Source organism: Dermacentor silvarum, chromosome 1, assembly GCF_013339745.2.
Source record: "Dermacentor silvarum isolate Dsil-2018 chromosome 1, BIME_Dsil_1.4, whole genome shotgun sequence".
In the NCBI taxonomy this organism is placed as follows: Eukaryota; Metazoa; Arthropoda; class Arachnida; order Ixodida; family Ixodidae; genus Dermacentor; species Dermacentor silvarum.
The window spans coordinates 61,146,657-61,159,478 of record NC_051154.1 but is presented as its reverse complement, the minus strand read 5'-3'; the positions used below and the strand labels follow the sequence as shown (position 1 = coordinate 61,159,478).

The following is a 12,822-nucleotide window of genomic DNA, read 5'->3' as shown; positions in this document are numbered from 1 at the left end:
CGAAAAAATCGGTCCGAGACCAATTGGGCTCGCCGCCTGTTTTTCTGCCTGTTTTGCCGCCTAGGCGGGCGGATTTTTGCAAGATTTTGCCGCTTCCACCAGCTTCGAGACCAAGTTCCTACGCGAACGCGTCCTAACCGGCACCTGAAGGGAAGCGGCGGAAATGTATACCGGAAATTTCGACCACCTGGGCACTTTAACGTGCACCTAAATCTAAGTAAACGGGCCTCGAGCATTTTCGCCTTCATCTAAAATGCGGCTGCCGCATTTGTTGCTTCATTTGTTGCGCATTTGTTGTTTCGGAATGCGGCCGCCACATTCGCGCCCAAAACCTCACAGAGTGTCAAGGCCTTGACAAACACCGTGACAGTTTTTTTCCATATGCAGACATGATTCCCTGTAAATTACCAACCCAAACGGAAGCGCCCAGGAATGAAAGTGTGAAAGTAGCACCGGTTTCTTGAAATATGTCAGCGCGAAGCGACGAGAGCAAAGGGTGGGTTAGTAAGGGGGGGGGGGTGCAAAAAATTTCGGGGGGGGGGGGGGGTTTGAACCCCCCCAACCCCCCCCTTGGCTACGCCACTGACGTAAGCACTTACATTGATCACTTACATTGATTTGCCAAATTGCGGCGTTTCTCCTTCAAGAAGACGCTCATGTGTCAATGTTTTGATCGGCTACATTTTACCAAGTTGTCGTAAATTGCACTTACCAAAGTATCATTGTGCATTGTGTTACTCCATTTCACTGACCCGAAAATATTTTGTAGATAGCTTCATACGAATAAAATGTTGGTTTTAATAGTGGCTAGGTCATCGCGCAGTTGTGAAGTGAACCGCATTCTCATGTTCTCATGCTGTTGCAAAGCCGCATTCTCTAGCGGCTTTGCAACAGCATCTTTCCGGCCTACAAGGGAAGTTGAATAGCATTCTTAAATATCCAGACTGTTTGTATTGTGAGGTTGCTCATAGGGTGTGGACAGTAATAAAATCGTTCAAAGGCGAGACATATTAAGCTTAAGTTGGCAGTAGAGGAGTGAGTGCAGTTGATCCCAGCATAATTGCCTCTCACTGTAACTAAACTACAAAATTATCATTCGCAACAAATTTTCCAAACAGGAAATCACAAAGAAGTACACAATATCTCCAATGACCAAACTTTTGAAATGAGGTACCTTCCTGGTTAACCAAGGGCATTTGCAGAAGATTTTCATTTTATTACGTAACATTTATCATGTAAAGCCCACTTCTGTCACGGCTATGCAAACGGATGACTTACAAACCTTGTGCTGACAGAACTGTCATTCATAAAAATGTTTATTCCACACCATTTTGCGCATGCTTGGTGTACGGGTTTTCGTCCTTCTCCTGTCAATAATGTCCAGCATTACGGATGTTTCATGGCGTAAGAGAGGCAGTGTGAGGGGGCAGGTGTCACAGTTGGGACATAGTCGATGTCTTTTGTGGCGGCAGCGCTGGGACTAGTATTGTCTTCTTGGCGCGTCACCACACTGCTCTCGTCCACCCTGACATTGGTCGGGGGTCAAGCGGCTCGCATCGCGAAGTTCTTTCAGCTCAGCCATAGCATAAGCCTGGGGACAGTCCGAGTATCGAGATGCCAGCTTGAGGCACTCCGAGAGGACATAGAACGGGCTGAAACAAAACAACAACAAAGAACGCATTATTCTTTGGTTGTTTAAATACAAGTATGTGCAGGAGATATTGACATGGGAAGCTCCAGCTACTCATTTTCATAGCGCACAAAAACATCAACAACACAAAAGCTACGTAAAGTATACATGTGTGGAGGTGGTCTTTCCTTGAGAATGTTAACTCCATGGCCTGTGAAATATGTCAAAGCTTAACTTAGAATTAACTTCATTTGGCACACCACAAGGAAAAAAAGAATAAACAGCTGCATTCTTTTATGCGCTGGTTACTCTCGTAAATGTCCTTGCCTTTACTTGGTTTGCATTTAATTCTCAGCGCTAAATGCGTCTTCGAATCACATTGTTCTTCTTACATTATTTATGGTTCCCCTCGCCCCCCCCCCCCCTCCTCCCCTCTCATTGTGGTGCAGCAACAGTAAAGCTCATGTGCGTATTTTTCAGGATAAAATGCCGAATACTAAAAAAAAAAATATGTGTGCATAAAAACAGCCGTAAATGCATTATAACAGGAATGGAATCAGAACACGCTCTATATTACATTTACGCGTATATACAGCTAGGTTTCCGAGGTCGCGGATTATATAAATAAAACAAGGAGGCGAAAATGCAACACAATCGAAGTACAAGAGACACATTATGCCAGCGCACGATAGTTACCAGTAGACGCACCTTCCCTCTCTTCTTTACGAACGCAAAGTTCATATTACCTTCCTATTTCATCGTACTTCCTAAGAGATTAGTAGTTCCTGTTTTTTTTTTTTTATGCTGCCGTTACAATGTGGTAAAAGTACTAAGGCAGTTAACGCCGCACTTATTTATGCTTTAGTACGGATGCGAAGACGACAGAAATACCGAGCCACCACAGCAGAAGCAGCTGTCTCTGAATAATAGCCGCTCGTGCTATCTATTGCTTTCGAGTGGGCTTAATGGCTAGTTCAGGAGTCCTCAAGGGCCGCGCGCATCCTGCATGCATGCACGTCGCCGAGGCAATAGAAGCAGCTCTCCCACCAGCATCTCTGGGAAGCTGACGCCTGTTGCAAATTGGTTTCGTGTTTCGTCTTGCAGCGGCCCGCATCCCGGCGGTAGCCCATGTGGTCGCATCCGTAGGCGGTCGTGCACACTGCGAAGAGAAAGCAGAGGAGAAGCGCCAGTTCCTCGATTTTGTCCGTGTGCGTTTATCACTCTTAATGGCCGAAACGTGCGTACACGACCATATATAAGTTCAAGCAGAAGAAATCTGCTACATGTTTTATGTAAAAAAAAAACGACAAGAACAAAGAACATAACGATCGATCGAAGGAATAATGTCGGAATAAAGGCAAGCACAGCAGTTCGTGCTCATAGAATCACAGAAATGAAATTAAACTATGCCGGTGTACTCCTAGTTCCTGCGGATAAGGCGACACTGAGGACTGGTCCTGGACCAATACTTTCTAAGCAGTTTGTACGCGGCAGTCGCACATGTAAAATAAACGCTGGCCAATTGTAATAGCAAAAACATAATTGAAAATGGCCGGCAAATCGCAAACAGTTCTTTCGTACGAATGGTCTGTGAATTCAAATCCAGGTGCAAGACTCGCAGAGCTAAAGCTTTTCACCGCGCGCTGCGGCAAGTTGTTCATGGAGGCGATCGAGAAAACTAGGCCAGAAGTTAGCACCGCTAGCTCTCGGTATATGCGATAGCATACTTAGAATGTGATGGTTGTGACGTTTCGACAACTGCTTGAGCCTGTATCAATCACGGGCGGCGAGCTTGCACACTCTCACGTTTCGACCCGCCGCAGTTGCTTAGCGACCACGGTGTTGTGTTGCTAAGCTCGAAGTCGCGGAATCAAATCTCGGCCGCGGCGGCCGCATTTCGACGGGAGCGAAATGCAAGAACGCCCGTGTCCCTTGCATTGGGGGCACGTGAAAGATCCGCTGGTAGTCAAAATTAATCTGGAGTGCCCCACTATCGCGTGCCTCATAATCAAATCGTGGTTTTGGCACGTAAAATCCCAGAATTCAATTCAAAGTGACGTTTCTATACTGCGTATTTCCTACAATCTTGCGATTTCGTGCACACTGCGACGCGTTCGCGTATACGCTCAACACGCCTCGAGTTTGCTGTTAGATTCATCCAAAGGGGGTGAATCCCGCCTATAATCCTTGCGTGACCGATGGTGGGATAGAACCTCAATCTTCCAGCCCAGCAGCCCAATGCTCTAACCATTAGGCCTCGATCCGGCACGCATGCTTCTCTCGTGCCGAAGTCGTTCTTTGAAACGTCTGGCGCTTGTGTCACGGTCCAGTTTCTCGAACTCTTCCCTCGTGACAGATAGCGCTTGGAGACGTTGCTTTACTTCTGGATCGGCCCATACTTTACGTCAGTAGGTGAAGTCCGTCTATAATGCGATATCATTATAATATATAGCGAAAGCACGGGACAATCGCTTTACAGCGATAGCTTAGAATGCTTAGGTACCGTAGACTGATTGTTTTTAAAAATTTTTTTGAAGCCTGCCACTTAGTGGGGGGGGGGGGGGGGGGGGGCACAAAACCGCAAGGTCACACATATATGTCGGCGTGATGTCACAGGCTGGCCGCCTTCGATAATTAATACTACATGAGCTATCACGATTTATCAGCGCCTGCTCTTACGACCCACTCAAGCTCACAAACTGCTTTGTCAATACGGTATACGGTCTTGGTATCCTGCTACGGTCAACAACCAAAAGAATTTGTTTGCTAATTATTACCGTGTTCCTCGCGTAATTATCGATAGACGCTTTTCGTGGTGCCCCAATGTTCATCATCTGAGAAATAAACTATATTTTTATATTTGCGGTGCCGCTATAAACACCGGGCGCAGGATTACCTTGGACCGGTGGCGCCTTCATGCGGCGGCGCCGTGAGTGTGAGGCATGTGATGGCCGGACTTGGCGCAGCAGACGCAGCCGCCAGCTACGTTAGTTGATTGTGTTCCATCGTTTCTTATGTTTTGCTTTGCCGAAATATTACGTGGGACCAAATCTTAATAAACATGTTGCCTTTTCTGGGTGAACGAACAGTTACTCAAAAATGACTGAAGCTGGTGAGAAAATTCAGTTCCATCAGTTTTCATCGTGGCCTCGATCACCAGAGGGGACGGTTGAAAGATTGGATAAGCGAGGTCCGTAGGTGACGGTACGTACATTTCCGACACTTCCATGCTTTTGTATAATTCAACTAACATAAAGAGCAGCTCATTAGCAAGAGCTTCGTGCTCCAGTAAATTGTGGGCAGGTGTGGCGGTTCCGCGGCTTGGACACCAAAGGCGTATACAGGTGCATTTGTAGTCCCCACTTTGCTATCCTCTCAGTGGCTCAGTCTTTTTCTTTTATGGTATATTTTCCTTCCTCACGCTTCCCACCTCCATCTGCGTCTTGTACACGACTATGTGCGCTCGGCATCGCCGGCGAATGCCAACGCAGTGGCGTGTTCACACTCGCCGCCAACGCCGGCCTTACACGCGCACTGGTCGCTGCCGACAGTTCACGCCACACCAAGCTGTGTGAAAGAGACCAAGACTCAAGATTGAGTTAATTAATGAGGCATTAAGATGGACCAAGCAGCGAAAAAAAAAAGAAAACGACAGAAAGCTGGAACGTATCGACACATGTGCGATCGGCGAAACAGTGAAAAAAAAAGTGAGCCGTACGCGTATTTATTTGTACGTGATTTTTGTGCTGCTTCATCAATATACATTATAAATACACGAAAATGCTAACGTGCACAGCAAAGTAGCATCTGCAAAATAACTGCTCGAGTTCCACGTCTTAGCTTGCCACGGTGCGCTTTGTTTGCGGGGTGCAATCCCATCGCAATTTGCACTCGTTTTCTGCATTATATACTACCTCATGTCATCCTGCCTCATACAAGCAGCGACCTTTCTCAACAATTGAATGCACAAAAATGCGTTTTCCGGTTCGTCAGGCTTTAAAGAAGTCGCAGTTCCGCCCGAAAGGCGAAGCATCGATTGCGATAGCGGACAGTGGACATTTAGTGACAGTACACGAAGTAAGAATAGTAGTTTTATAGGCTGTATAAACTTGTACAAACAGACATGCTAACTAAATGAACAAGCATGGTGTCACGCGCGCACAAGCAAACATGAACACATCTCACTCGATGACCGCGGAAACTCAGTGTCAAAACGCTGGAGTGAGGAAGCGTGGCTGCAGCAGCGAGCGAATTGACATTCGCGCTGCGTCTCGCATCAACGCGAACAAAGATGCGAAAACACAGCGCGTGGCGGACTGTGACCCGACGCAGAGGGCTTTCAAGATACAGCGGGCCGGCGCGCGGCCGCCGGAGCCGCCTGGAGTAGAATCCCTCCTCTCTACCTTCCCCCCGGAGCCTTGCGGCCCAGGCGGGCGCGCACGACCTCCCGGAGTAGCACCCCCCCCCCCCCCCCCCCTCCCTACCCTCCCGCCGGAGCGTTGCTCGCGACAGAAGACCGCGCGCTTCCTACTCGCTTCCCTCCCTGGCGTGCCCCTGATTGAGCCGCGATGGCCGGCTCACTCTCCCACGCTTTCACTCGCACACACAGCATAGGGCGCGCGGCGACGATGTTATCGCCCTTAGACTCTACACGGAACCTCACGGCGACGGCGACGCCGACGACAGAAACTCGGTTGGAGTGTCGATATAATTGCTCTCGCAATAAGAACCGCAGTGCGAAATCACTGGAAGCTCCGTGTGCGCCTTCGCCCCGTTGTGTGCATCACATACCAGTGCTCTTACTGCTGAGATTTGTCATCTTGCTCTTTCCTTTCTCTTTCCTACCCTCCTTCCTATCTTCCATTTCTATGTTTCTGTCTCCTCCTTTCTGAAGAGTAGACAGGCGTTGTGCCGCTTCCGGTGGCAGTAGCCAGCCTGCTCCTCGCTTCCCCTTTTCAGTCAAATGTATATATGTTTTCAAATCAGATAATAAAAATAATACTGCTGCTGTTCCCGGCACGGTTCTCCAGCGCGTTGCTAGCGCCTTACGATGGCTGCCCGGTGCCTATAGCAATTAGATTCTCACACGCAGCAACGACGCTGTCTCCGTTATTGAGCCTGAAATATCCTCAAAAACATGGCTGTTCCTGGAATAAAGAGAAACGACAAGTTATCGCCACCGGCTCTGAACCCGCCGTGGTTGCTTAGTGGCTATGGTGTTGGGCTGCTAAACACAAGGTCGCGGGATCGAATCCCGGCCACGACGGTCACATTTCGATGGGGGTGAAATACGAAAACACCCGTGTACTTAAATTTATGGAGGAGGAGAGAAAGAGAAGGCAGGGATGTTAACCAAAAATGCGTTTGGTCGGCTACCCTACTCTGGGGGACGGGAAAGAGGGTGCACGTTAAAGAACCCCAGGTGGTCCAAATTATTCTGAAGTCCCACTATGGCATGCCCCATAATCAGATCGTGGTTTTCGCATGTAAAACCCCATAATTTAATAAATAATAATAACTTAACCGGCTCTGAAGCAGATGCCTGGCTATTTAGTGGACTATTTTTTTAGGTTCCCATGATTCAGAGACAGAGCTAGGAAGCTCTTTATTGAAAAGCAGAGTGGTTACCTAACTTATATTCGCCTACTTAATATTCTGCCGGCAATGGGACGAAGGGGAAGGAAGGCCCTAGGAGAAGGTGGGCACAAGGAGAGAGGAAAAAAAAAGTGAAAATATACCGCGCTTTTTGTAAGCAGAACGGGGGCAGTTTTCTTTGAGTGCAGACAGTAGTTGCTCCTAATTATTACGGCATAGGCTTTAGGAGCTTCAAGAGCTACATTAGAATCACAGAATACTGCCCATTAGAAGACCACAAGGCCTTCACATCATTCAATTAATAACGTTGTCCCAGTTACACGACTCTTACGATGAATGTAAAGTTCCGTGGGCTCTGTTTTCATGCCGATGCGGTTGGTCCCCACAAACGGCCGAAAATTGCACGAAGTGTCATCTACGGGATCCATAATCGCGGCTCTGCTAAATATGAGCGACAGGAACTGCCTCGCAAATGGGCAGTATTCTGTGATTCTAAAGTTGCCCTTGACGCTGTTAAAGCTTATACGCCGCAGGAATTAGAAGCAACTACTGTAAGCAATCACGAAAACTACCACCGCTCTGCTGACAAAAGACAGCATATATTTTTACGCGAATCCCAGGTAATTGAAGTGTTGTTTGCCACCACTTGGTCGATGAAGCTGCTTGACATGCCCGCACCGGAGCACCGACTGTCCTCACATCATCGGCAAGAGCGAGCCTAGGTAGCTCGCACGTAATACCACGTTGCCTTGTTCAAACATTGCGGAGAGCTCCAATCGTTTACACGGCCTTGATCCGTCGTGACGGTTATAGTGACCGCCCAATAACCTTAACACTGGTGCGTTGACTAGTGACTCGGAGTAGCCGACGTCAGATCGCGTTATCTAATTGGAATAGTATGTAATACTAATAAATTAACTTTGTGCCATTTATTAAAATTGTGTTTAATTCCTGTTAAAAAATGCTGGAGATGACTCATGACATATCATTGAGGACTTGAACTGGCAAAATAAAATGGTAGGTTCGATCATTCATGCGCAGACGACTACGGTAACGTACAATACTCTGGCGAAGGAACACGAAATTATGATTGGTAGTCAGGCACTCGAAGCCGTGCAGGAGAGCATTTATCTGGGCCAGGCAGTGATAGGCGAGCCGGATGGTGAGAAGCAAATTTCTAGAATAATAAAATTGATTGAAACGCATTTGGGACACGCACTCTCAAGCGAAGAACGGCACCTTGTCGATATTAAAAGTAGATGCATGCATGAGTGCCTTTTACCAGTACCAACTTATGGTGCTGAAACTTTGAGACTAATAAAAAGACTTGAGAATAAGCTAAGGACCGCACAAAAAAATCAACAGAAAAGAAAATTATAGGTGTAAATTAATAGAAAGGAAGACGGCAGTAGGGATGAAAGAGCAAACAGGCTAGCTCACAGTATTCTAGTGAAACTAGGAGAAATCAGCGGATTCAGGCAGGTCATATACGGCGCAGAGCAAACAACCGCTGGTCCAATAGAGTAAAAGAATGGCTGTCATGGAAAGGGAAAGCGGTCGAGGACTTCAGAGAGATTAGTGGTACAATGAGATTAGGAAATTTGCAGGGACAACATAGAGTCGGCTGAGCACGACAGGGGTAGTTGGATATGGCTGGAAGGAGGCCTTTGTTTTGCAGTGTACATAAACTAGGCCGCCGCTGGTGATGGCAATTATGATAAAATATGATAATAGACTGGTCTGCACGACTTCGCTGGAGCGCTGAAGGTAACGAAACTAGCTGAGGTAAAGGAGGGCATTGTTGTTGTGGCGGGCTGGAGTAATCTTACGCCTCTCCGCTACGTGTTCCATTTCTTCGTCTAACAGCTCCCCGTCGGCCTTGATTTCTTTATGCCCTCTGATGCGTGTCACTAAAAGCTTCCTTAGGGCATCTATGTGACTTCAAGCTGGGCATCCTTCCGATATCTTCAGATTCAATCAAAATTTAGGATACTGTATACCTTTGATATTGCATAGAACTGCAGTCACTTCACCAACTGGAACTAACCATAAGGCCAAGTAAATTGGTAAATGTAGTGCAAAGTTACAGCCTTTCTTTGCTGCCGCAAGTAAATCAACGGCTGTTACTCGCTTCTAGAGACATTTTATGGCCCTTTCAATTATACTGCAAGACTTTTCAAGCTGCATGATTGCTTCTCAGGGGTGAAAAGTGAGGTTGTTGCTCAAGTTTTCAAAACGGGTCATTACCACTTGTACGGAATGATAAATCGCGCTTAAAAAAATACTGGGATGACGTGATTTGAACAAAACAAAAAGCATTACTCACACTTCAGTGAAAGTTTATTAATCAGGTCGGAAACCGTACAGATAAGGGAGAAAATTAACAAAACAGACGTTACAAAATTTTGTGCAGAATTTGTATGTGGTCATAAATAAGGGACGAAAAACTTGAGTCAGGAAGGTGCAATGCATTTACGCGCATAGTGAGAATGATAGCTAAAATCAAAGCAGAATCACGCGTGCATATATCCTGAAACTTAAACACGCAATAATGACAAGCGGGTCAACACGGCAGGCTGTCATCGGGATATCTTCATCGACGTGCACTGAGAACTTGCTATTTGAAATGTGCACACAGCTTTTAAACGGCGTTACCAGACGGTGGCACTCCTGGCACGTGCACCCCCCCCCCCCCCCCCCCTCCGCAAAACAAAAAAAGTCACTATGCGGCCTTCCCAGCGCATACTCGCCTCCTCGTCCTCACCATCCCCGATCAAGAACGTGCCCCCCACACTTTCGAAAAAAAAAAAATTTATGGCTACGCCGCTGTAGCTTCTGGATATCAAGAACACAGCCTGAGTATACGGTATACAAGGTGACATCTTCTCGTCTACAAGATGTGTCCCATAGCTGCGGGCTTTGACAGCAAGGACCATGCACTGTATGCACGACTTATTACCCAACTAAATACATTGATATACATACGGTACGGAAGTTTCAAACCCGTAGTGCATCTAATAAACTGTATTAATAGGCAATTACGGGTAAACAGCGAAAGAAAGAAATGGACGCAACAGCGCCTGGCGCGTCTGTTTCTTTTCTTAGTCCACGTCTTTCTCCCGCTGTTTATCCATCATTATGCAACTTTACCAACCCACCCAACTTACCGCTCTTGTCAGTATTTGAGTGTTTTTAAATTACCAACTTTACAGAGGTTAAACAGTGAAAAGGGTGGGTACAGAAGTTAGATGTTCATTGAACTCTCTGTCATGACATCCTTTTCTTTATTATGATTATCTTCATTTTCTTTGTATATTTAATTTTGAATATTAATTACTTAGTTTTTTCTTCTGTAGAGCAGACGAAAGTGGAGTGGCTGAGGTATGTTCTACCTCAATTTATCAGCAGCCGCCGATTTATAACCAAAAAAAAAAAAAAAAATAGAAGAATAACAGTTTACTTACACAGAACCAAGAGCGCTCCGATGAAAATTGTGGCTTTCATGGTGCTTTTTGCAGGAAGTTTCAGGTTTTTTAGTCGGCGACGGCTGCCTCTGAAGCGATAAAAAGGAAGACCATCCAATTTGCTTAATTGTATTGGTATTGCCTACGAAAGGTAGAATGCATGGTTAAAATGCTGTCACTATAGCTTAGTAATGGTATACTTTGCAGAACTGTTTAAAATAACACGATTCATCACAATTTATTTCTTCTATGTGCGTCCGAACTAATGAGTTAAAACGTTTCAGCATGTCGATTTTTTTTTTTTTTTTTTTAGCTAGAGATGAGGGTCTGCAATAATGGCAGCGGTAAACGTGTCAACAATGCTCTGGGCCCCTAGTCACAACACAGCCCATAGAGATGAATCGTTTACTTTTGTACGTCTCGTTACAAAAGCGAGCTCTTAGCCATGCTGAATCAAATTACCTTTCATCGAGGGATAAGGAGGTAGGATAGGGAGGGCAACGAGACGTACGTTCGGCTCTTGTTCCGTTACAATTGGACAGTGTGTGAAGGTGGCTAAGAAATTATTACGCGATAGGAAACCTTCCATGCCTGCATATACTTCAAGGTACGGCACAAGCACTCATTATTTGTAAATGTCGCGAGATTAACCTTGGAAGGACTCAAGTAGCTTGGCGGTGCTACAAATTTATAGCGATCTTTAGCGCGGTCGTCAAGAAAACAATTAGTTATTGCGTTTATGATGAATAGCAATAGGATGATAAATAGTCCAAAGTAATCGAAACCGCAAAAATATATACAAGGCTGCAGGTGAAGGTAGCCCGTTCTTCACCGTTACACCGGCAAAACTATATTTACGCTTGGCAGCGTGTCAGGACCTAGAAGAAGCACCTGCTTGGCTTAGTGAATAGAGTACCACTGAGTAGCCGAAGCAGAGCCTAAACTCGCGATGACTTTAAAAATAGCGTAAGCAAACTTCGAGCATCGTAAACAGCCTTAGAAAAATACGGAGTCGCGTACGAGCAACAGGCTGTATGCGCGATACAAGAACGCGCTGCAGCATGAAGGCCCCGCAACACGCGCCAGGCGCGCTTCGACCGAGAACCTTACCTTTCGAGCTGCGGTGAAGCACTGCCGGTTGTAGCGGTTGTTCAGGCTCCGCTTATGGATTTGCGAGCGGTTATCCTTGGCAAAGAATGACACAGAAATCAGGAAGTCGGTCCGTGACCGTTTACTGTCCCTCTTTCCGCAGAACCTGTTCGAAGAAAGGGACGCTACGAAGCGCCCCTGTGCGTTATACAAATGAACGGGTGGCCGGGGCTTCCTTGCGTAAGTGTGCCATCAACGCGGCTGCAATCACCTTTGCCCGGGACGTGGCCAGCGTACGTCTCGCGGGTTGAACAGGATGTACGCACCATTGACGGGCGGACGTTAGAAAACACTTTTGCTCCCTCGATTTGTCTTGGCATTTTTTCACGTATCTTGACTTTTTTTTCATTCTTTTTTAATTTCGCGCATAAATGACTCTCGGGATATTGTTCCGTGTATAGGCAAGCTGTACTGGCGTCCTTACTAGGTTCGCGCATGGCATGTTTTCTGTCTTTTAGAGTTCCGGCTTTCTAGTATATAGGTTTTGTTAGGCGAGTGTCAGCAAGAATTTGACGGAGACGAAAAGGCTTCTAAAGCCACATAAAACGGCTAAAAATTTCTAAAATGTGGCGCTTTTACAAGTTTTTTTCTGTGTGTGTGTAACAAATGCTGTAGTGAGTAGCATATCGCTGCTTGAGCTGCAGTTTAATTGAACACTACATGAATTAACATTATAAATTTTCCCGGAAAACACACCGACTCTAGCCCGCTTTAAGTGATTATAAGCTTTCGAATTGTATTTGCGCACGTCTGTTATCTATTTTTATGGTAAGTGTCGTGGGGTGGAATGGCATGCTGAAATTTCGTTGAAGTGACCAGCCGGTTCAGGCAGAGAAGCACCTTTCTCTTATATAACTCGTATAACCCCTGAATTGTGTACCGATAACAGTGTTGACCACACGTGTAATATGATCATTTATTACAGTGATAGCTGAAAAAAAAGTGCATTTTATAAAAGACTTTTCATACACGAGAACTGTAATA

General features: G+C 46.1%; 1 protein-coding gene across 1 annotated transcript; it reads right to left on the bottom strand.

Moving 5' to 3' along the window:
- Positions 1-1,308: 1,308 nt before the first annotated feature.
- LOC119442403 (uncharacterized) lies at positions 1,309-11,956 on the bottom strand. The gene is made up of 4 exons (XM_037707307.2): positions 11,800-11,956; positions 10,690-10,778; positions 2,678-2,789; positions 1,309-1,652 (listed from the first exon to the last, which is right to left on the bottom strand). Exons 2-4 carry the CDS (start codon positions 10,727-10,729, stop codon positions 1,481-1,483), a joined length of 324 nt encoding a protein of 107 aa, XP_037563235.2. The 5' UTR covers positions 10,730-10,778; positions 11,800-11,956; the 3' UTR covers positions 1,309-1,480.
- Between the last annotated feature and the right edge of the window lie 866 nt (positions 11,957-12,822).